We start from the raw sequence: 23,510 nt of genomic DNA, 5'->3' as shown, positions 1-23,510 counted from the left end.
GCCATCGTCAATTTAAATACATATCCCCTTTCAATTTCATTCCCCTCAAATCCATGGGTGATTGCAGAGGCCCAGCAGGCCTTCTACGAGACTGCAAATTTCCCACACGTAGTCAGCTGCAGATCGCCATAAAGTCCCCAACAAAAGGTGAACATGTGTTTGTGTGTCGCAAAAACTACCATTCACTCAACGTCCAGGCCACAACAGATGCGAGACTTCAGTGAGTATTAAGTCATTCGCCAACATCAACGCCGTCTACAACTAGGTCAAAACTTCAAGGGGAATAACTTTGAAAGGCTATCCCAGAGCGAACACCTTCATAAATCACATAGTTATTAGACTATTGAACCTTTTCTTGTAAAATGCAGTATTGAATCATTCGGGAGATATTAACTTTTTAAATTTAAAACCTTTATTATTACAGCAAATGTTGTGAGACGTCATACTGTCCCAATTTGATAAATTTTTGTGTGCAGCATCATTTTGTTAAATATTGAGTGGATTGATTACAGAAAGCTGTCGAATACGTGCATGCTGAATTTCAACATATTTAGTGATTTCCTGTATTCTAATTGTTGGGTGGTTTTAGGGCTACAATTAACGGTTTCAATCAGTGTCCAGTTTTGATCAAATTAGTACAGAAACATTTTGCGGCACATGATAGCCTTATAAGTTCTAAAAGTAGTTTGGTTCGCGCATAAGCTTTGCATAGGTTAATAGCATGCGTGGGTGTTCCCTGAATTTGCCTGTTGAAATTGACTGTGACTCTGCATGCTTTCTTGTTATTTCCTGTAGATTCACCAGTGTAATATCTAGGTATCCAGGGTCAGCATATGACAGTTTCATATTAAAGCAAAGCGGCATTTGGTGGAAGTACCAGAATGGTGATTTTGATGGTACCATTATCCTTGGGTACAGTGGTTATCCTCTGAAACCATGGTTAATGGTGACCTTCATACAGACACATAGGCCTAATGATGCACAGGCCAAGTACAACAAGAGCCACAAAACTACAAAGTGCACTGTTGAAAGGGCTTTTGGAATAGCTCAGTCTAGGTTTAGGTACGAATAACGTCTGCTTTATCATGATTTTCACAGATTATATAAAGCTTCTGCCCATAATACATTTCATACATATAGAGATATGGGTCAACACGTTAGTCCGTCTTTAACACCATCAATCTTGATCTTAATGTCCCTGTTAGCCATCAATGTGCATGTAGCATGAAAGCGCTTGATAAAGCTGTCAACCCTTGACTTTTGAAGCCATGTACATCATGTATTTATTAAGATAGGTCAAAGGTTTTCAGCACACATACAGTACATATGGATAGACGTTTTAGTACAAAAATAATATTTTATGAGATTCATTTGTCTCTAAAAATGTAAATTTTTCGGATAAAATTTTAAAAGAGAAGACTGAGGAAATACAATGTAAATTGTAGTCAAAAGAGTACGGTGTGAATCAGGTTTTAAACAGTCTTGCTATCAGATTTATCAAAATTATTTTAACAGTTACCTCCCCTTTCACATGAAGGTATTTATTATTTGCAAATCTGGCCATTCGTTAATTCCACTCTGGGCAACAGCAAAGTTGAATCTGTGTTGCTCCATAGCGAAACGTGCCTTCTCGATTTCCCCATCGACTGCCAGTCTTTGTTTCTCAAGTTCCTCCAGCCTGTCCATCTGGGTAGGTGGAACTTTTTTTGGTGTTACTTCACATTCAGGTTGTTTCGCAGAACTATCAACATAACACAAAATTATGCAAAATCTTACAATACTGCTTTAGCTAAGAGTCAGTAATGTTAGTACATGGTTCGCTGGTAAAAGTTACACCAGGAGACAAAGATTAATGTATGACCCGTGATTTGTCATTCATTAATAAAGTAATTTGACAAGGAACTGCTAAAATCCAAGAAATGAAGCTTATCATAGATATTCAAGAGTATTAAAAATAGATAACATCTTAACCAAATAGGCAAAACCAAACAGTTCAAATGGAATCACTCTCCATGCACCTTTGTTTTGCAGACCACACTTCAAATGATCAGGACAGCACCAAACAGTGGACAGACAACTGACATTACGGTTTGCATTTTTTGGGGTTCCACATCTAAGTCTACCGGGCTTTGAATAACATTTACATTGCTTGTCTTGTACTAGAATTTTTCTGGACCTTGTGAATAAGGCGTGAAGGTCTCAACCCAAGAATTCACAGCATAGGTGTTCCAAACGTAAGCTGATTAAAAATCTAGTGTTGACACAGTCATTCGTTTCTGTGTCTTTGTCTGGTACCACTCTGATTTTGTTATAGTAATAACAGTATTACTTCACCTTCATGTGTGTATATGTGAGTTATTTTATAGAATCGTTGAAATAGTCATTACCTTGCCCATCAGATGGCGTTTCACTGGGTTGGATAGCATAATCTTCAAAGGCATGGGAAGAGGTCGATGGTTATGTAGTGGTTGTTCAAAAAAAGGAATCCGTTGCAAGATTTTAGTCAGGAGCTATGCTAGTTAAGAGTAGAAAGTGGATTTCTCGCTTAATTGTGTACTTGACACATCTCTTATTTTATCACCTGGAATTGTTTGCCCGGAGAAACTGGAAATTAATTTTGTATTAACAGTGAATAAGTTAATATTAGAACTGAGTAGAATAACAAAATCTGTTATGAAATAAGAGAGGTCTGATGAAGGAGGATGTGTTAACATATCAGTGTACTGTACATAACATTTTTGAACCAATATTGTGAATGTACTTATATACAATGACAGTGTAACTGGTTCAGATGGTTTTGTATTGGGGCTTTCACCCATGGATGGCTCATCTTCACAACAGCCCTCTACAAATAAACATTTGGCAAGTCATTTGCATTTGTTCAACTAAACTTGTTTTTTGTCCATTCATCAGCATTCTAATGGCAGACAGTTCATATGGAAAAGCATCTGAACACTGATTGTAACAAAGATATTTAAATAACTAGTATTAAAGAATTGATTGAGTTTATTTTAATTTTAATGTTGTTTTCACATGACACTGTAATGGTGTGATTATCCTTCAGTTTAAAAGGACACAATTGGACAGACAACCCTTTTTAATTCCAGAGGGCACAAAGGATGGAATATCATAATTATTTACTCCTTTTTTCAGCCTATTTTTTCCCTTTTAAATCCACTTTTAGATCAAAATTAGGAAGGGCAAAACTAAGGTACTGATATGTTTGACGATTCTGAGTGAACACATATTAAGCTACGTTTAAAACAAGTTTTATAATTACATGTAAACCAAGTTTTCTCATAATATTACAGACATATCCATAATCCAGAAATGCACTTTGTTTATATAGGCCAATTTATTTATTTGTTTGTTGAATTGGTGTTGATCACTGTACTCAAGAACTTTTCATTCAAGACATTTAACATTGGTCAGGTTTATGAGTGGAAAAAAAATCTCTAGCCATCGTCAGTTTTAATAATCATACGCATAATCAAAAGTCAAGGGTCTGTTGCCTGACAATGTTTGACGTTGTGATCATGAAACATGTCTTCTTTATTTTCTACGATGTATAGTATTGTGACAGAATGCAAAAGTGCAAAATGATCCATACTTGGAAGTGAGAGGGTGAAAACTGGTGAGTGCAATAGGCTATATGTGCATTATATGTGTGTTAGACAGTTGTCAGCCATGTTGATAAGTACACCACATATTTGGCAGGTATACACATGTGTTCTATGCTTCATATACAATGCATTGATTCAGCCATGTTTATCACAATACCAACAAGGCCTCCAAACAACCTGTGGATGGTCGTGGGTTTCCCCTGGGCTCTGCCTGGTTTCCTCCCACCATAATGCTGGCCAGCGTCATATAAGTGAAAAAGTCTGTTCTGTACTACTGGTACAAACCCTGCAGTACCCTGCAACTGCTGTATATTGATGCAAAGTCTGAAAATTGTCATTTTTAAGGCTTGCAGTTCTAGTTCATACCTAGAACTAGAACTAGTAAAGACTAACAATGGTGTTAAGGCACTTTCTTGGTACGATTGGCCCTCAGCATAAGGCTGAGAATAAGTACTGGTCAGCCAGGTGTTTGTGTAATCTGACTAAGTAGGACATCATGTATAGTAACTTCGACATGGCTTTCCGGTCAGGCTTCAGCTCAGTCATGGGCGGAGTTTTACGTGAAATACTATATTTATCTAAACAGCAAAAATTGGAACATGTAGTATAGGTTACTAGCCAAACCTGAACCTAAAAGTACTCTCGTAACTAATTAACGGCCAATTTCAATATATATATATATATATATATATATATATATATATATATATATATATATATATATATATATATATATATAGCAGGAATTTAGAATGGTGGTTTATTTATTTCATTAAAGTGCTCTGTGTCACTTATGGCAGGTTTACCTGTGCATGTTGAAAACGAGTGTGCACAGTGTAAACCAGTGGAGCCGTGGCTGAACCAACATCAAGATTGATGGTCTTAAAGACGGACTATCGTGTAGACTCATATCTTTGTATGTATGAAATGTATTATGGGCAGAAGCTGTATATTATCTGTGAAAATCATGATAAAGCAGACGTTATTCGTACCTAAACCTGGACTTAGCTACTCCAAAAGAACTCTCAGTAGTGCACTTTGTAGTTTTGTGGCTCTTGTTGTACTTGGCCTGTGCATCATTATGTGTCTGTAAGAAGGGTACCATTAACCATGGTTTCAGAGGATAACCACTGTACCCAAAGACAATGGTACCATCAAAATCACCATTCTGGTACTTCCACCAAATGTCGCTTTGTTTCAATATGAAACTGTCATATGCTGTCCATGGATACCTAGATATTACACTGGTGAACCTACAGGAAATAACAAGAAAGCATGCAGGGTCACAGTCAATTTCAACAGGCAAATTCAGAGAATACCCACGCATGCTATTAACCTACGCAAAGCTTATGCGCGAACCAAACTACTTTTAGAACTTGTAAGGCTATCATGTGCCGCAAAATGTATCTGTACTAATTTGATCAAAACTGGACACTGTTTGAAACAGTTAATTGTAGCCCTAAAACCACCCAACAATTAGAATACAGGAAATCACTAAATATGTTGAAATTCAGCATGCACGTATTCGACAGCTTTCTGTAATCAATCCACTCAATATTTAACAAAATGATGCTGCACACAAAAATTTATCAAATTGGGACAGTTTGACGTCACACAACATTTGCTGTTATAATAAAGGTTTTAAATTTAAAAAGTTAATATCTCCCGAATGATTCAATACTGCATTTTACAAGAAAAGGTTCAATAGTCTAATAACTATGTGATTTATGCAGGTGTTCGCTCTGGGATATCCTTTCAAAGTTATTCCCTTTGAATTTTTTACCTAGTTGTAGAAGGCATTGATGTCGGCGAATGACTTAATACCCACTGAAGTCTCGCATCTGTTGTGGCCTGGACGTTGAGTGAATGATAGTTTTTGCGACACACAAACACATGTTCACCTTTTGTTGGGGACTTTATGGCAATCTGCGTGCCACCTGTGCAGCTGACTACGTGTGGGAAATTTGCAATCTCGTATAAGGCCTGCTGGGCCTCTGCAATCACCCATGGATTTGAGGGGAATGAAATTGAAAGGGGATATGTATTTAAATTGGCGATGATTCTGGAAGTGCTTGGAACACTTATCCCATGAAGATCGCTCGCTAAACTTTGGAAAGACCCAGAGCTATAGTATCTCAGAGCTGTGAGGACTTGCAGGACGACAAGGATTGCATGGTTCTGGTTAGTAGGTCTCTCCAAAGCCGGTGTTAAGACGTTCAACACTTGCAAAGTTGACCGCCTGTCAAGTCTATATAGAGCGATGACATCATCATCATTTAAAACATCCAGAGGGTGAGTACGATCACGAAAAACACGTTCTGTTCGAATGGTTTGTCTTTCAGCGAGGCCGGCCAAGAGAACATTCGCCATGTTGAATTTACGCCAAAACGCACGTTTATTAGGCTTTACGGTAGCCCAGAGGGTGCCGTAGTTTTACATGGAGATTTACGCATAATGGATACATAAGAATTTTATGAAAACGGACGCTAGTGTAAATTTTTCCGTACGCAAAATTTACGGTGTAAATTTTGTGTACGCATCTTTATGAAAGATGCATCTTTGCGTGTGTATATTGGGATGTGCATACTTGCGTATGTTTGTATAAATCTGATCGAAAATATGTGTTTATATGTATGTCACACTGTATCAAAATTAACATGTCAGACATCTAAATCCATTCAGTATAACTCGCTGTTTCCGTTCGTCAAGGTAACTTGCAAAAAAGGTATAGAGTTTAGAATTTATTCCAAGAGAACATAACTTGGCCAGAATGCCTTTATGCCAAATACGGCCAAAGGTTTTTGAAATGACAAAAAATATAAAATAAACTTCCTTTCCGTCATCCAAGACATTGGCAATAGCAAAATACAGGTGAAGAAGCTGTGTAACCGTTGATTTCGAGGGTTAAAAGCCGTACTGATAACGACTAATGCTTGAGTAAAGGTAGTTCAAAAACTTTACTTACACGGCTTAAAAGACAGATCGGTCTATAGTTTGTCACTTCGTAGTTGTTTCGAGATTTGAGCATGGGTGTTACGTGTATTAATTTCCATAAAGACGGGAATATACCCAAACCTAAAGAACAATTGAAGAGGATTGATAATATTAGTGATATTTCATCTCTGGCTTCAAAAAGCATTTTTGTGCTAATTCCGTCTGGTCCTGTAGCTTTGGATATGGCAGCAAGTGTATGTCCCCCAAGAATATCTTCGGGCTCAATGGTGATGTCAGATAGTGGAGGGTCTGCTGTCAGTGGAAGATCAGGGGGAATCGTTCCGGAATCGTTGCGGAATCGTTCCGGTGTAGTCGCTAAGTAATTTAGCTTTACTGACATCGTCACATGCGTGAGAGTTGACAGATTTTTTTTAATTGGCCTATAGAGGATTCACAAGTGTTTTTAAGTGAGACCAGCAGAGTTTCCACCAGAATTTTGATGTGTTACCAGATTCTAATTTAGCTGCCAAACTATCTTGGTAGGACTGTTTGGCGCACTGGATAAGCGAATTAATATGGTTACGCTGAGCTTTGTAGACATTAGAATTACATTCGATTGGTAGTTTACGAGATTTTTCCTACATAGTTTATTTCGTAGTTTTGTTTCGTTCTTAATATCGGTAGTTATTTAAGGTTTGTCGATGGGGTTTATTGTGACATAGTGATTAGGAATGTGTGTTTTAGCAGCATTAATTATGAGATTTGATACTAAGGAACACAAATCGTCAACGCTATCAGTTTCATTTAGCTCAGCCCAATTAAATCACCCGTAATAATTATGTTATGGTCGTGGAAAGAGTCATTGGTTGCTTCTATATTATCCTTCCCACATTCCAACTTCAGTTCAACAAAGATGCTTTATCGTGGAATTCGAGCCATATCATTTCGATGTCGTCATTCTCTAGGCCTTATAGACGAGAAAAAACAATAATTTCTGAGATACGTAAACACATTCTCCACCCCAGGCATGATAGCGAGCACTTTGGAGAGGCTCATGAAATTCTTGTGGTTAAACAGAGTTAGTTTCAGCGTTAGGGGTTAAAGAAAATGTAATGAACAAATAATGAAAAAAAGGAAAAAAAACATATATGTAAATACATGCAGAAAGGTATATAGGGTGGCAGACAGTCGAAATAGAAGTTTTGTGGGATTATTATTTTTTTTTTAAAAATTCATTATTTTTAAGGGCTATCGGAAGAAATGGCAAAGTGTTTCAGGAATGTTTATTAACTTATGTGTAACACACCATAAATATAATGATTTGCAAGACAGAGACAGAGAGAGTATCAACCCATAAGTGGACTCAACCCAGTCCACTCCACATTTTATGTAGGCTTGTTATGAGTACTGCCAACTGAGTGGTCGCACATGCATAAAAAGCAGTAGCATTATAGTATCAAATTTTGAATGACAATAAGCTTGCAGGGTATTTGGGTAAAACTTCTATTGCGTAATAACGGGAACACGTCGTTCCCTCAATGATACAAGCACTACTTTGTGCGTTATAGTGTTAAACCGGTTTCGTTTCAAAAAGCGTGCAACACGCCCCATGACGCACAGGCTTTTACAACACAGTGAAAGAACAGTACATGCTAGATTTACAAGAAGAACGAAACAGGAAGGGTGTAATAATAACCAATAACACAGGAAAAGCTCGATATGGCGTGCTACAAACTGAACAAACTAACAAATAGGAGTTTGTCATCCAGGTTTTTTCATTCGCTTTCAAAGCGCTTCACTTAGCACAGGACATTTAGTGAGCTCACATTGCACATATACACATAAGTGAGATCACGCACAACACAAATTTCCCTGCATGAGTGTTAGATGATCAGTTCCCGAGCATAGAACCATATGTTCTGAGCGCCATATTACACTATGTAAATAGAATGAAACTGGATTTTGGTATTACATCCACCACTATAGAATAATGGTATTATTTATTTAAAGACATTTCATGTTCTTAGGTCTGGGTACACCTTGCATAGGCCTACCAGAAGTTAATGTGGGTTGGCATTTTACAGGGGTACACCTCAACTGGCAAGATGTGCTTGATGTCCGAGTCGTTTTGAATACGTTTCGTGGGGCCGTCTTCAAATACACGAAGAAATATTTTCCCGTCTCTCGTCCAGGAAGAATGGGTTTCTCATGCTTCACGTAGTAAAATGAGCTTTTTCACTAATTTGTGTGGTGTATTGGTGAGGTCGTCAGTCAAGATAGTTTCAGGCCCGGCAAGTTTACCTTTTACAGCAAGAACTTTAAGTTTTGAGGTATACATCTTCATTTTCATCATAACGTTGCGTTTGTTGTCTTTCACTTTTCCAAGCACATGTGCAATGTCAATGTTACCTTCTTCAAATGGCACCTATAGTTTGTCAGGAAACATAACACTTTTTTTCACATAATCTTTCTGCGTTCTGATAACGTCGCTCTCGTCATTTAACGGAGCGTTTAACAATCTCACATTATTTTTTCATGTGTACTGTTGGAGGACATCGAGCTCGTCATTCAAAGATTTAACCTACTTTTCAAGAACAACAATTCGCACGGTATTCCTTTTGCTTAGAACTTCCAGAGGCTGGAGTCTAGCCATTTTAATTTGCTCCACAACTTGTGATACAGCTGATTTCACAGTTTCTGTTATAGCTGGTTGTACCGCATCTGTTAGTTTTGGAATAATACCATTTAGGAACGCATGGCCAATAACTGTCGAAAAAATGCAGTCCTGAAGGCGTGGAGCTCTTACCTATAGTTCTGAGGTGGGTTAAGCTTGTTTTTATGGGTTGACGCTCGCTTGGTGAAACGTTCGTCCGTGCTGTTCATTGCGTTACGTGACCTTTTCCGAATGGCCCCCTCAGGTAATTTGCCTTGTGCGTGCCGACTCATGGTTATTTCTCTTGCCCAAAGAAACTAGAACTTTTTAGACCCTCTGTTGATAGTCAGCACAGAATGTAGGCCTAATTCCAGAAAAATGCTCAATGCTGGCATCACACAAACATCTCAACAGTAGATATCTCACTAAAACATATACAGAACTGAGAGCTCCACCGGAAACATGTCTTCCTTCCTTACATGACTTCAGGTTCTTGCAATAATAAGACCTGCAGTGCATCAGTCATTATCATAGCTGTGAGAAGCGAAAATAAGTCATGTTTTCCTTTATACTTAAAGACTATATATTTAGGAATTGGGAGCAGGTCAAAAATATTGCGCATGCTATGTAAATACAGCATACTAGTACGTGATATGATAGAGAATAAAAGAGAATAATAACTAATATAAAACCTACATGACGAAATCTCACAAATGTGTTGCTTACGGGAAAATTTCATGGATGCATTTTCTTTTGCTCTCTCACACTTTTTATGAAGAATTGGGGAAATGTTTAGATATGACAATGACGTCCCCAACTGCATTCGCTTGTCGCCGGAGGTATGGAAATTGTGAGTAATGCTTGCTTTCGTAAAAACAGCACTGTTAATTTTGTGTATTACTCATAGTGAAAACATGATGGGAGGACAAACTGAACAACAGACACTTGGATTAGGTGGTCACTCTCTTGAGAATGTTACATTCTAGCTGGCTCTCATTTAGTCCGGTATACATTTGATATGTATATAAAACCACCAGGGTGTTGAATTCTGTCAGCCGAAATTCTTGCTTCATTAGTCACGAAATTGGCCAAAAAGAAGAGCATTGAACATATAACTGTACTGGAGAAGTGGACTGTAACAATATTAGTGTTCAAGACTTTAAAATTTTGAATTCTGAAAGACTAAAAAAAAAAAAAAAACGATTGCACTTCTTCCAGCCTTCAAAAAGCGAAGCAACTCCCAAGAACACCCGAAGATTACAGTCCTCTGTCATCTGTGATGTTGATTGAGGATACAATATTAAGATCCGGTTAAATAATATGGATAATGAATTAGACAAGTCACTTTGCTGAACAACAAATTATGTCATAGTGAGATGTTAGGTGAGCATCGTTCATCCGGTTATAGACTAGAGGAAAGGCGATGTTGTTAGCACGTAGAGCCTTTAGTGGCGTTTGTCATCATGTTATTCTTTATAACAAAATCATGTAGCTTGCGCTAATGCATAACGATCTCCACACCCAACTAGGAGGACCTGAATGTCTTGCACTTTAGTTAAAGGTCTTATCAGATTTCCCCCCTTGCACATTAATGTTGACCGTCGTCGTATAAGTGTAATATTCTTGAATACGGCCAAAAACACCAATGAAATCAATAAATTAACTGATTCTGGTATTGACTTATGCTGGTATTAGCTGAACCAGGTATTGACTTATGCTGGTAAAAGCTGATTCTTGTATTGGTTTATGCTGGTATTAGCTGATTCTGGTATTGGCTTATTTTGGTATTGGCTTATGTTGGTATTGGCTTATGCTGCTATTGGCTTCTGTTGGTATTTGCTGATTCTGGTATTAGCTTATGCTGGTATTAGCTGATTCTGGTATTGGCTTATGTTGGTATTGGCTTATGCTGCTATTGGCTTATGCTGCTATTGGCTTATGCTGGTATTAGCTGATTCTGGTGTCAGCTTATGTTGGTATTGGCTTATGTTGGTATTGGCTTATGGTGGTGTTGGCTTATGGTAGTATTGTCTTATGTTGGTATTGGCTTATGTTGGTAAAGGCTTATGCTGGTATTAGTTGATTCTGGTATTGGCTTATGCTGGGATTGGCTTATGCTGGTATTGACTTATGGTGGTGTTGGCTTATGGTAGTATTGTCTTTTGTTGGTATTGGCTTATGTTGGTAAAGGCTTATGCTGGTATTAGTTGATTCTGGTATTGGCTTATGCTGGGATTGGCTTATGCTGGTATTGACTTATGCTGGTATTAGCTGATTCTGGTACTGGCTTATATTGGTATTACCTGATTCTGATATTGGCTTCTATTGGTATTACCTGATTCTGGTATTGGCCTATGCTGGCATTAGCTGATTCTGGTATTAGCTTATGCTGGTATTAACTGATTCTGGCATTAGCTTATGGTGGTATTGGCTTATGTTGGAATTGGCTTATGTTGGTATTGGCTTATGCTGATGTTTTGGCTTATGGTGGTATTGGCTTATGTTGGTATTGGCGTATGCTGGTATTAGCTGATTCTGGTGTTGGCTTATGCTGGTATTATCTGATTCTGTTATTGACTTATGTTGGTATTGGCTTATGTTGGTATTGGCTCATGTTGGTATTGGCTTATGCTGGTATTGGCTTATGCTGGCATTAGCTGATTCTGGTATTGTCTTATGTTGGTATTGGCTTATGTTGGTATTGGCTTATGCTGGTATTAGCTGATTTTGGAGTTGGCTTATTTTGGTATTACCTGATTTTGGTATTGGGTTATATTGGTATTAGCTGATTCTGGTATTGGCTTATGTTAGTATGAGCTGATTTTGGTATTGGCTTATTTTGGTATTGGCTTATGCTGGTAATGGCTTATGCTAGCAAAAGCTTGCGCAGGTATTTGCTGATGTTGGTGAAAGGCTAACTCTGGTATTGGCTTATGCTTGTATTAGCTGATTTCGGTATTGGATTATGCTGGTATTAGCTGATTCTGGTATTGGCTCATGCTGGTATTAAAGGTGGTATTTGCTGATAAAGGTGGCTTTTGCTGATACTAGAGCATAATGATATTAAGCTATGGCGAACAGGCATACAGGCGAACAAGACCACACAAGAGAGTGTCAGCTTCTTGCCGCTAAGGAGATGCCAGTATTAGTAGACGCCATGTTTATGCTTCACTGTATTTTCAGTCGATGACATACGCCCGTCGCGGAGACTACTGGCAAGCTCGATCTGGTGGCAGGAACGCTCTGGCCTTTTCCGTGGCCAGTGTCATTCTAGGTGTCTTCACGGTTATAGTTCTGGTCATTCTGGCCGTGACCAGCACTATCTAGCAGTGACCAAAACCTTCCAGCCGTCACCAAAGCCATCTGGCCGTTACCAAAATCATCTACCCATGACCAAAACCACTAGCCGTGATCAAAGCTCTCTACCGGGGACTAAAGCCATCTAGCAGTGACCAAAACCATCTAACCATGACAAACACAAACTGTCCCTGGCCAACACCATCTTGGCGTGACTAGCACTATTAAGCCGTTACCAACGCCACTTAACCGTGACCAATTCCATCTAGCCGTGGCCAACATCGTCTACCCGTGAACATGCCATCTACCCGTTATCAACCCCACTTAACATTCTGCAGTTTTATTCATGAAGATCTTATCAACCTGTATCAGGCATGGTTCATTTCATTGTTAATACCATGCCATTATATATCCTCAGTTATAAAATGGGTCTCTGGTTACTGCCATTTTCATTGCGGGTTGTGGTAAGCGCCCTATTCCAGGGGAACAAATGAGTTCTTAATATCTAAATTGCCAATACACACTTCTCTTTTTCTAGTGTACGTGCATTATATGACTAAATTATCTGTAAATGACTCAGTGAACAAAGTGCTGAAAATCTGATGCCATGTAAATACATGTACTGTTTAGAAACTACTGTGTGCTAGTGGTACACAATATTATGGCAAAAATGTACGTCCACGTAATTTTGTGTACCGATACCAGCAGTACACACATTATGTGATTTAGTCAGAAATGCTTCAGCGTGACTTTCAGCTTTTGAGGAACTCGAAAAGACCGAGTTACAGGTTGGTGAATGGAACAGTACAGATCTGCACTTCGGAAAGCTAAGCTGTCAAGCACGGAACACAATAAGCCAATTCTGACATATTTTGAAATACAATCTTAAAGATTATTATTATGCTTTAGATATTTAAATTTTGTCCATCTCATCAATATTTATCATCAGACAAACGTGTCCAAATTTAAACTTTCAGTTCCAAAAACTAGGCATTATAAAGAGTATTTTAATTTTGTTGAATCGATCCCATGGACTTAAGTCTAATGTGATGTGTACAAAACACGTGAGAACTGAGCGTGCTACAATTCAGAGAGTCTCAGGCGATCTGTAGTGTCCTTTCGTAGGTCATCATATGCATTTCCAAAAGGAACACTGGAAATGGACCAGCATTTTGTCATGTATAATGGTGGAACACGGGAATTTCTTGTTCCGGCATCCCGGCATCATAATGATGCCTCTTTGTCCCTACGCTTTACGGCACAAATCTGGAGCAAATCAGTGTATTTTGGGTAAATACAATATTGAAAATTATCCATGAATGATGACATTTACTTTCTCAGATATTTATATTAAAGGGTTTGAAAGATAAATTAGACGATAAAAGTCTTCATTCGTGGATAATTTTCTTTGATGTAGTGTACAAATTTTTGAATATGCGCCCATGCTGTAATCTGAGACTTCTGGACAGATATCCAACTAAACAGAATAGAAGAACTTGACATGGGATCTGATTTCACGGGTCTAACGACGGGAAAGATTTGTTATGATACATGGGTTCCTGTATGAAGAATCTCTGTTTCGAGTAGCCTTAGTCCTATCTATGAGCCTAACAAGTTTCATGAACTAAGTAAAATAACACCTTGTTGACAAATTCTTATACTCCAAGAACACCATTTGGCCTAACAAACTTCCTCGTTGTTTTGAAAAAGGATCTTGTGTTATTGACCCAGAACATCTACGATGGTTGATGACTGCTACGACTGTTTCTACGAGTGTATCTATTAATTTCGTTATTGATTGGTGTTTTATATCGTACATCAAGAATATTTCAAATATACGACGGCGGCCAGCATTATGGTGGGAGGAAACTGGGCAGAGCTCGAGGGAAACCTTCCCTCGTACGAATGGAGAGGAAATCGGCATGTGCTGGATGGCCGATGGCCGATGGTCTGCAGATTTATTTTGTCTTATTCCATGCCGGAATGATTTTGTCTACGTCATCTACTTCATGATGATCTACGATGATGATGATGGTGATTTCTTTTTCTAAATCATGGTATTCTGATGCTCCCCAGCTACCACTGCAGTGTTAAATTTCGAGTACGAACTCTTTGATGACTACAGATAAAAACGTTCTACTGTATCATGTGGCCTGTCATCAATGCTAGGCAACTATTTTGGATTACATTTAGGCCTAGTATAACGTGGGTATCTGAAAAAATTTCACATGAAAGTTATTTAGAGGAGACAAACCATCGTGAAAATTGCGGTGGTGAGCGTTTGTAAACGTCTGAAGTTCCTAACATAAGAGGTGCCATTTGTGCACAGCACAGCAAGACAGGTGATCGCTAAATTAAAACTCCTAAAGGTTCCCAAACATATTTGGCCAGTCATGATGCAGTGGGCCGTTTATTATTCTTTACCTATACGGGAAAAAGTACTTCGATCTCGAACTTCTCCAACTTTCGCTGAGTTAGTTAGGCCTAACTAGTTCACCCTGAAAGAGGTGTATATGCATTACAGTCAGGAGATAACAGCATCAACCTACTAACACATAAACACAGTAGAGTCAGGTGGTAACAGGATCAATAAATTATCATGTAAACCTGGTATACTCAGGAGACAACAAGATCAGCTTTCTAATACATAAACACGGTACACTCAGGTGATAACAGGATCAACTTGCTAACACATAAACACAGTATAGTCAGGAGATAACAGGATCAACTTACTAACACGTAAACGCGGTATACTCAGGAGACAATAGGATTAGCTTTCTAACACGTAAACACGGTACACTCAGGTGATAACAGGATCAACTTACTAACACATAAACACAGTATAGTCAGGAGATAACGGGATCAACTTACTAACACGTAAACACAGTAGAGACAGGTGATAATAGGATAACCTTACTAACACGTAAACTTGGTGTACTCAGGAGACAACAGGATCAACTTTCTAACACATAAACACGGTATACTCAGGCGATAACGAAATCAACATACTAACACGTAAACACAGTATAGTCAGAAGAAAAGGGGTTAACTTACTAACATAAACACAGTAGAGTCAGGTGATAACAGGATCAATTTATTAACACGTAAACCTGATATACTCAGGAGACAACTTGATCAGCTTTCTAACACATAAACACGGTACACTCAGGTGATAACAGGATCAATTTACTAACACGTAAACACAGTATAGTCAGGAGATAGCGGGATCAACTTACTAAAATAAACAGTATAGTCAGGAGATAACAGGACCAACTTACTAACACGTAAACCTGGTATACTCAGGAGAGCACAGGATCCGCTTTCTAACACGTAAACACGGTATACTCAGATGATAACAGGATCAACTTACTAACACGTAAACACAGTAGAGCCAGGTGATAACAGGATCAACTTACTAACACGTAAACCTGGTATACTCAGGAGACAACAGGATCAACTTACTAACACGTAAACACAGTAGAGGCAGGTGATAATAGAATAACCTTACTAACACGTAAACTTGGTATACTCAGGAGATAACAGGATCAACTTACTAACACGTAAACACAGTAGAGCCAGGTGATAATAGGATAACCTTACTAACACGTAAACCTGGTATACTCAGGTGATAACAGGATCAACTTACTAACACGTAAACTTGGTACACTCAGGAGATAGCCGGATCAGCTTACTAACATAAACACAGTATAGTCAGGAGATAGCCGGATCAACTTACTAACACGTAAACACGGTATACTCAGGAGATAACAGGATCAGCTTTCTAACACGTAAACACGGTACACTCAGGTGATAACAGGATCAACTTACTAACACATTAACACAGTATAGTCAGGAGATAACAGGATACTAACACGTAAACACAGTAGAGCCAGGTGATAATAGGATAACCTTAATAACACGTAAACCTGGTATACTCAGGAGACAACAGGATCAACTTTCTAACACATAAACACGGTATACTCAGGTGATAACAGGATCAAATTACTAACACGTAAACACAGTATAGTCAGGAGATAGCAGGATCAACTTACTAACATAAACACTGTATAGTCAGGAGGTAATAGGATCAACTTACTAACACGTAAACTTGGTATACTCAGGAGAGCACAGGATCAACTTACTAACACACAGTATAGTCAGGAGATAGCAGGATCAACTTACTAACATAAACACAGTATAGTCAGGAGATAACAGGATCAACTTACTAACACGTAAACACAGTAGAGGCAGGTGATAACAGGATAACCTCACTAACACATAAACAAGGTATACTCGGGAGATAACAGGATCAACTTACTAACACGTAAACACAGTATAGTCAGGAGATAACGGGGTCAACTTACTAACATAAACACAGTATAGTCAGGAGATAACAGGATCATTTTACTAATATAAAATAATCTATGACGGCAAATATAGCAATACCAATCACGATTGCCAAAATGGAGACAACCAAAGCTTGAATTCCGTATGTCTTGGCACGTTCGAAACTTCCTGCTTTAGCGTTCTTCTGAGACTGGAAAAGAAGAATCTCGTTTTTAAACACAAGACACTGTATTTATGGCTAGATGGGTACAATGATTTTATACTGTTAGATGGTCACAGTGACTTTAGGGCTATATGGACACTGTGATTTTAGGACTAGACCGCTGTTGTAACTTTAGGGCTAGATTGTCTTTACGGCTATATCGACACTATGACTTTAGGGCTGGATGGCCACTGCAACTTTCGGGTTAAACGTCCACTATAATTTTAGGGCTACATGGGCTCTGTAACATAGGACTGAATGGTTACTATAACTGTACGTCTAGATGGGCACTGTAGTTATAGGACTGGATGGCCACTGTGACTTTAGGTCTAGATGAGCACTGTAACTTTAGGACTGGATGGCCAGTGTGACTTTAGGTCTAGATGAGCACTGTAACTTTAGGACTGGATGGCCAGTGTGACTTTTGGGCTTAATGGGTACTTAATGGGCCTAGGTTGGCACTGTGACTTTCGGCCTAGATGTGCAGTGTGACTTTAGACGAGTACTGCAACTTTAGGACTGGATAGGCTAACGTAACTTTAGAACACGATGGCACTGTGACTTTAGGGCCAGATGCGCACTGTGACTGTACGACTGGATGGACGCTGTAATTTTAGGGCTAGACAGTCACGGTGACTTTAGGACTGGATGGTCACTGAAATAGAGCTATTTCGTCAGAATCTTGTCAGACTTTCGCGCTGGTGTATCTTTTGAATCTTGCGTTCCTTACTGCCGACTCTTCTACAAGCTCCTCTAATCTATCTCGCGATCTTGAAAAGACAAAATTCTGACGAGAACTGGACAACAGTGCAAAATTCAAACGATATTTTAGGTAGAGATTTACTTTATAATTTGAGATTTGTTCGAAAATTCGTTCAGAACACAATACTCCAGTTGCTTTTTTGACGGATTTTCTTAGCATTTTTAATTCAATTTCAAGCACGTTAATACTTTTAAGTTTTTGATCACGTAAAGCTTTGACATTTCTTCTGTGTACAGAAACATTTCCGTGCAGCTCAAATACACAACTATATGACGGCGTGTGTTGAAATCTTGGTTGGTGAATAGATTCCTAAAAAAGAAATTGTGGCTTACCTTGGTGGATAATACCAAAACAACGACTCCAAGAGGAGCACAAAAGAAACAGCACGCTAATGTGGATTTGAGGATAAAGCTGTTCGGTGTTTCTTCGTTGTATCCCGAAACTGTGTTAAGTTTCTATAATATATGTAAGCTAACAAAAACAACACATGTATATATGTTAGATCCCAGTCTTAACATCAGCAGAAGAGTCATTGCAAAATCATTTTGTTTTCTGAATCAAATTGAACGTTCCGTACGGTTAACATATGCACTTATATAGTGCGGCGATACCCTTGCTAACTGAAAATACCACATCTTACATGTGGACTGGCATAATGATGAAATACTCTTGCTAATATACCAAGTCTCCTGAGTTGATGACGGATGATGATGTGACTCATTTGCCAAAATACTAAGTCTCCTCAGTGTACGACGGATGATAATGTGACTAACTTGCTAAAATACCGTGTCTCTTCTGTGGACGGTGGATAATGATGTGACTCACTTGCTAAATACCATGTTTCTTCTGTGGACAGTGGGCAAAGATGTAACTCACTAAAATACCGTGTATTTTCTGTGAGCGGTGGATAATGGTGCAATACACTTTCAAAAATACATAGGGACCTCCGTGACCAAGGTGTTTAGCGCGGTGATAGCGCGACGCAATGAACCAGGAGCCTCTCACCATCGCGTGCGCTATGAGTTCAAGTCCAGCTCATGCTGACTTTCTCTCCGGCAGTGCGTCGGAAGGTTTATCACCATCCTGCGGATGGTCGTGGGTTTACCTCGGGGTTTCCCCGTTTCCTCCCACCATAATGCTGGCCGTCGTTGCATAAGTGAAATATTCTTGAGTACGGCGTAAAACACCAATCAAATAAATAAAATAGATTCTTGCATATCATGTCTCCTCTTTGAGCGGGGGATTATGGTGTTACACGCTTGCTAAAATATACACCCCTGGCGACTGGAATAATAGTCTGACACACCTAACAAACCCTACATCTCCACCGTGGATGAGGGATCTTACTGGGGCACACCTGACAAATCCCAGATCTTCTCCACAGACTGATACACCTGTCACACGTTGTATATCCCCAGTGGATGATCAAGATACAAACCCTTTTCCGTTCAAGCACATTTGTTGTTTGGTAACATATGGAAAGCTTTATGCTGTATAGTGGCTTACCTGGCTGTGTTCATGAGCTGGATAGGCTATCTCTCCCCGATGTAGTTGACCATAAGCCTGTCCGTATTGTCCCTCAACTCTAACAGCAATTTCAGGGGACTGTACATTTTCTCCATGTTCCACAGGCATGTAAGCTGGGCCAGCTGGACCACCTGATTCCTCAAAAAACACCCGATTTACCACCTTTTCTGGTTGGCTGTTTGTTTCTCTGCGGGATTCCTGAAGGATGTTCTGTTTATACGTTTCCATATGACGGAGTTCTGAAAATATTTGGTAAAACACAGTTAGCATGTTACACAATTGGATGAAAAGATGTGCCTGTAAGATAGATGTCACCGTATTTCAGTTCCTTGTGTCTCGGACTTATATCGCTTTGTGACAACATTACTCGGTTACTTTAATGTTATGCTAGGCGAATAATTAACATAAATACACAACCAAAAAAAGTAGCCTAAAACTACTTTATACTGTAAACCTTTACACACAAAAAAATATTGCCAAAGGGCCTTTACCATTCTGGCCGTACACCAAAAGTAGTGTACATCTACACCCAAAGGTAATGTAAGCACACATATAATAGTTTTGGTGTACACCCAAAATATATTTATTTGATTGGTGTTACACGCCATACTGACCATTCCACGCAAGACCTGAGAAGGAGCCAACATGAACTTGAACTCACGGCGAGGCTCTTGAGTCATTGTGCCGAGCTGGCACGCTAACCACTCGGTCACGGAGGCAATGACCCAAAAGTAGTAGCAAGAAGTACCATATATATGGCTATACTGATATGACAGAAAACGATCCATCCGATATGCCACACTTACAGATCATGTATGCTCGCATCCAACATCATCGTAAGTTGAAGTATGAAAACTCATTTGCGGGCAGCCGGATAGATGTTTATTCTTCAGGTTGTTACGTGCGTAGTGATGATTTTTATCACTTCTTCATTAATATAACTTGATACATCGTTGTGCATCAATAGAAAATGGAAGTAAATCATAAGCAAACAAAATATTAGGACAGGTCCTCATTCTAAGCTTCAAATCCACAATCGTATGACACTCGTAAACCCTGAAGGGGCGTTCAAAGTCCACAGTCGCAAGATCCATTTCGAACACATCCTATTCCCATATGGATATGTAAGAAATTATATGTAAACAGTGAATAAAATTGGTCACAAGTCAGAGACTATCAGTCAATAGTTTTCAATGGTGAAGGGAAAACAGTAGTTTTTTTTAATAATATTCAATTCAAATACGAACATACAATTCTCATTCGCATTCGCAATAAGGTGCGTGACGTCACGCAGCTCCTTCAGCTCCATTTAGCGCCCAATCGGATCCATGGGTGACCACGTGGTCTTGGCACCTGAGGTGTGTCGTTGAGTCCGCGCTCAACGGACCAATGAGCGCGCCAAACGGACCAAACGGACCTCTGGGGTGACCACGTGGTGGGTCTTGGCGCCTGATAATGCATGACGGACCAATGAGCAACCACGCGATCTTGGTATGTTGGGAGTTGAACAGCTCAAACTGACCCATGGGTGATCACGTGGTCGGTCTTGGCGCCTGAATTTCACTCACTATACACGGACACAGGGACGACATCGGGCTATGCCTCGCACCGGCCGCCAGCCACTTCGCCAGCAGCAGCAGCAGCAGCAGCCGAGGCGGCGGGGACGGAAGCGGGGTCAGAGAACGTTCGCGAGCAGAGACTCAGACCCGATCGAGACCGCTTTCCATGCATTGTACTTCGACCCTGACAGTCCAGCGGCTTACAGCGGCGTTCAGCCCTTGCTCAAGGCAGCCCGGCAACATGGACTCAAAGTGAGTCGGGCCCGCGTGTCGGCTTGGCTGGCCCAGCAGGACACGTACACGCTGCACCGTCCCGCTCAACGGCGCTACCCTCGTAATCGAGCTATGGTTGCGGGATGAGAAAGTCAGTGGCAGGCGGACCTGGTCGACATGGCAACGTTTGTCAAAGAGAAGGACGACAAACGTTACCTACTTACCTGCAACGAAGTCCTCTCCAAGTACGCTTGGGCGATTCCACTGCACACCAAAACCGATGCTCGTTTGATCAACGCATTTTCAAGACGGGACGTCGACCGTTGTCGACGAAGGCAAAGAGTTTCTGAACAGACCGTTCCAGGCATTTTTAAAGGGATCAACGCGTCCGTAGCAGAACGGTTTAACCGTACTTTGAAAGGACGCATGGACAAATATTTCGCCGCTCACAACACTCGGCGGAACCTTCACGCCTTACGGGCGCTGGTCCGCGGTTATAATCGAGCGGTTCACTGGAGTATACGGCGGGGCCCCATCAAAGTCACCACCCAGCACCAGAAAGAAGTGCGTTAAGCCTTGTACGGTCCATCCACGTCCAAACGATCGGTGTACCGTTATCGCGCCGGCGATCTTGTGCGTATAAGTAAAGTGAAAGGGAAATTCAAACAATCGTATCTCCCGAATTGGAGCACGGAAATGTTCGGCATCGTCCGCACCCACCCTCGTCAGCCTGTCGTGTACACACTGGAGGACTTGAGCGGGGAACGGTTGCTCGGGACGTTTTACGAGACCGAATTGCACCCGTGACGGCCGCGGCAAACAAGTTTTATCAGGTGGAGAAGATCTTAAAAAGGGAACGTCGCCAAGGAAAACTGTACTATTGGGTGAGGTGGGTAGGCTATCCACCCAGCTTTAATTCTTGAATACCGGCCACGGACGTCAAACGTTAACCCCGAGGATGACGGGGATAACTGTCACTCCCTATCGACCTACCTCAAGGGATGGACAAGGCTTCCCCGAGAATAAAGGCACCGTGGCAGCCATACTCGGAGTTCTCTTGTACATCAGAGTTTTAGTGGGTGGATTGGCCGCGGAACCAGTCGATCATTCAATATCTATAAGGGCAATTGAATAAGACGCTCCTTCGTTGGTCCGGGAAGCCGTTTGTCCCCACCGATCTGCCGAATCAGTTGTTTTCACGTCAGCCACCCGTGATGTCACCCGGGCACCAACGTTACGGCCCCTTGCTGTCCCTGCTGGCTCGAACCACCCCCGCCATTCGACGCGCCTTGCTGCGCGGCAACGATCCGGGTTTAATTTGGTGTTGTGTGAATGTGCTAAGAAGAAATGTTGCACTATCGCGGGCTCAGAAGGGGAAGTTACAACGCCACAAGACGGGTCTTGGTCAAGAAAATTGTTTCCCTGCATAAGAAAGGACAGATTGTTCAACGCGGAGGTCTCATTGGAGCGCTGCTTGGCCCCCTTCTCACCGCGGCACCAGCCCTCATCGGGGGCATCATTAAGAGCATAGCTTGGAGGTAATGCAGCACGCCAATGGCCTTGGTCGAGCCGCGACTTTTAAACCCCGTGCCCATTATTGTTAAAGCCCTCAACGCGCTCGACCAAGAGATGTCATTGAGCCTCCACGACACGACTCGCTCTGACGATGAGAAAATACAACGGTATCACCACATTATTCAACGGTACCGTGCGTTTCCAGATCAATACCAAGCCGCGCAGCAGCGAAGCCCACGAACCAGCCCACCGCCAAGCCTGTCGGTCGTTTGAGCGAGTGGGAGATTTTAGATAGCGTCCCCATATCTTTACGGCGAAAGGCTGCTCTGCTCTCGGGTGACACCAAGCGATCACACGATCCCTGGCACGATTGGGTGCGGGAAAAGATGGACACAACAGCAGAGACGAAAAAATCCCCTACCACCTCACAGTCTCTGTCCGGCCATTCTCGCCCTCCTCCCGTCAAAACCACTACCACCAAAACAACTACCACCACCACACCAAGCCGACCCAAGGGACGACAACAGCGGCGACCCGGAGAGCGTCCGTCTCCAGTCATCGTACCCCCGCTAAAGTGGAATCTGTATTAAATACCGGCGCCAGATGGAATTAAGGTCAGTCCGACCGGAACAGATCACCTCACCAACATGTTTTACCTAACGCTGCCCAGTAACAGCTCGCTCGACAACTTCCCCAGCAATACCTTGAAGCATTTCACCACCAACTATCACAGCCCATGCATTTGACTGATGACTGGGAATGTGGGTTGGTAGAAATACAGTACCCCCGTCCTGCGGCAAGACGAGGTGTGGTATGTCTTAAACTCCAAAGAGGACCCGCACCGCACTAAGCCTAAGTTAACATTGCCAGCAGGCTA

At 40.9% G+C, this 23,510-nt stretch overlaps 1 protein-coding gene across 1 annotated transcript; it reads left to right on the top strand.

Moving 5' to 3' along the window:
- Positions 1–21,295: 21,295 nt before the first annotated feature.
- On the top strand, positions 21,296–21,691 carry LOC135473574 (uncharacterized). Its single transcript, XM_064753431.1, has one exon. It carries the CDS (start codon positions 21,296–21,298, stop codon positions 21,689–21,691), a length of 396 nt encoding a protein of 131 aa, XP_064609501.1.
- The last annotated feature ends 1,819 nt before the right edge of the window (positions 21,692–23,510 follow it).

Source organism: Liolophura sinensis, chromosome 8, assembly GCF_032854445.1.
Source record: "Liolophura sinensis isolate JHLJ2023 chromosome 8, CUHK_Ljap_v2, whole genome shotgun sequence".
In the NCBI taxonomy this organism is placed as follows: domain Eukaryota; kingdom Metazoa; phylum Mollusca; class Polyplacophora; order Chitonida; family Chitonidae; genus Liolophura; species Liolophura sinensis.
This window is presented reverse-complemented; position numbering and strand designations above follow the sequence as displayed.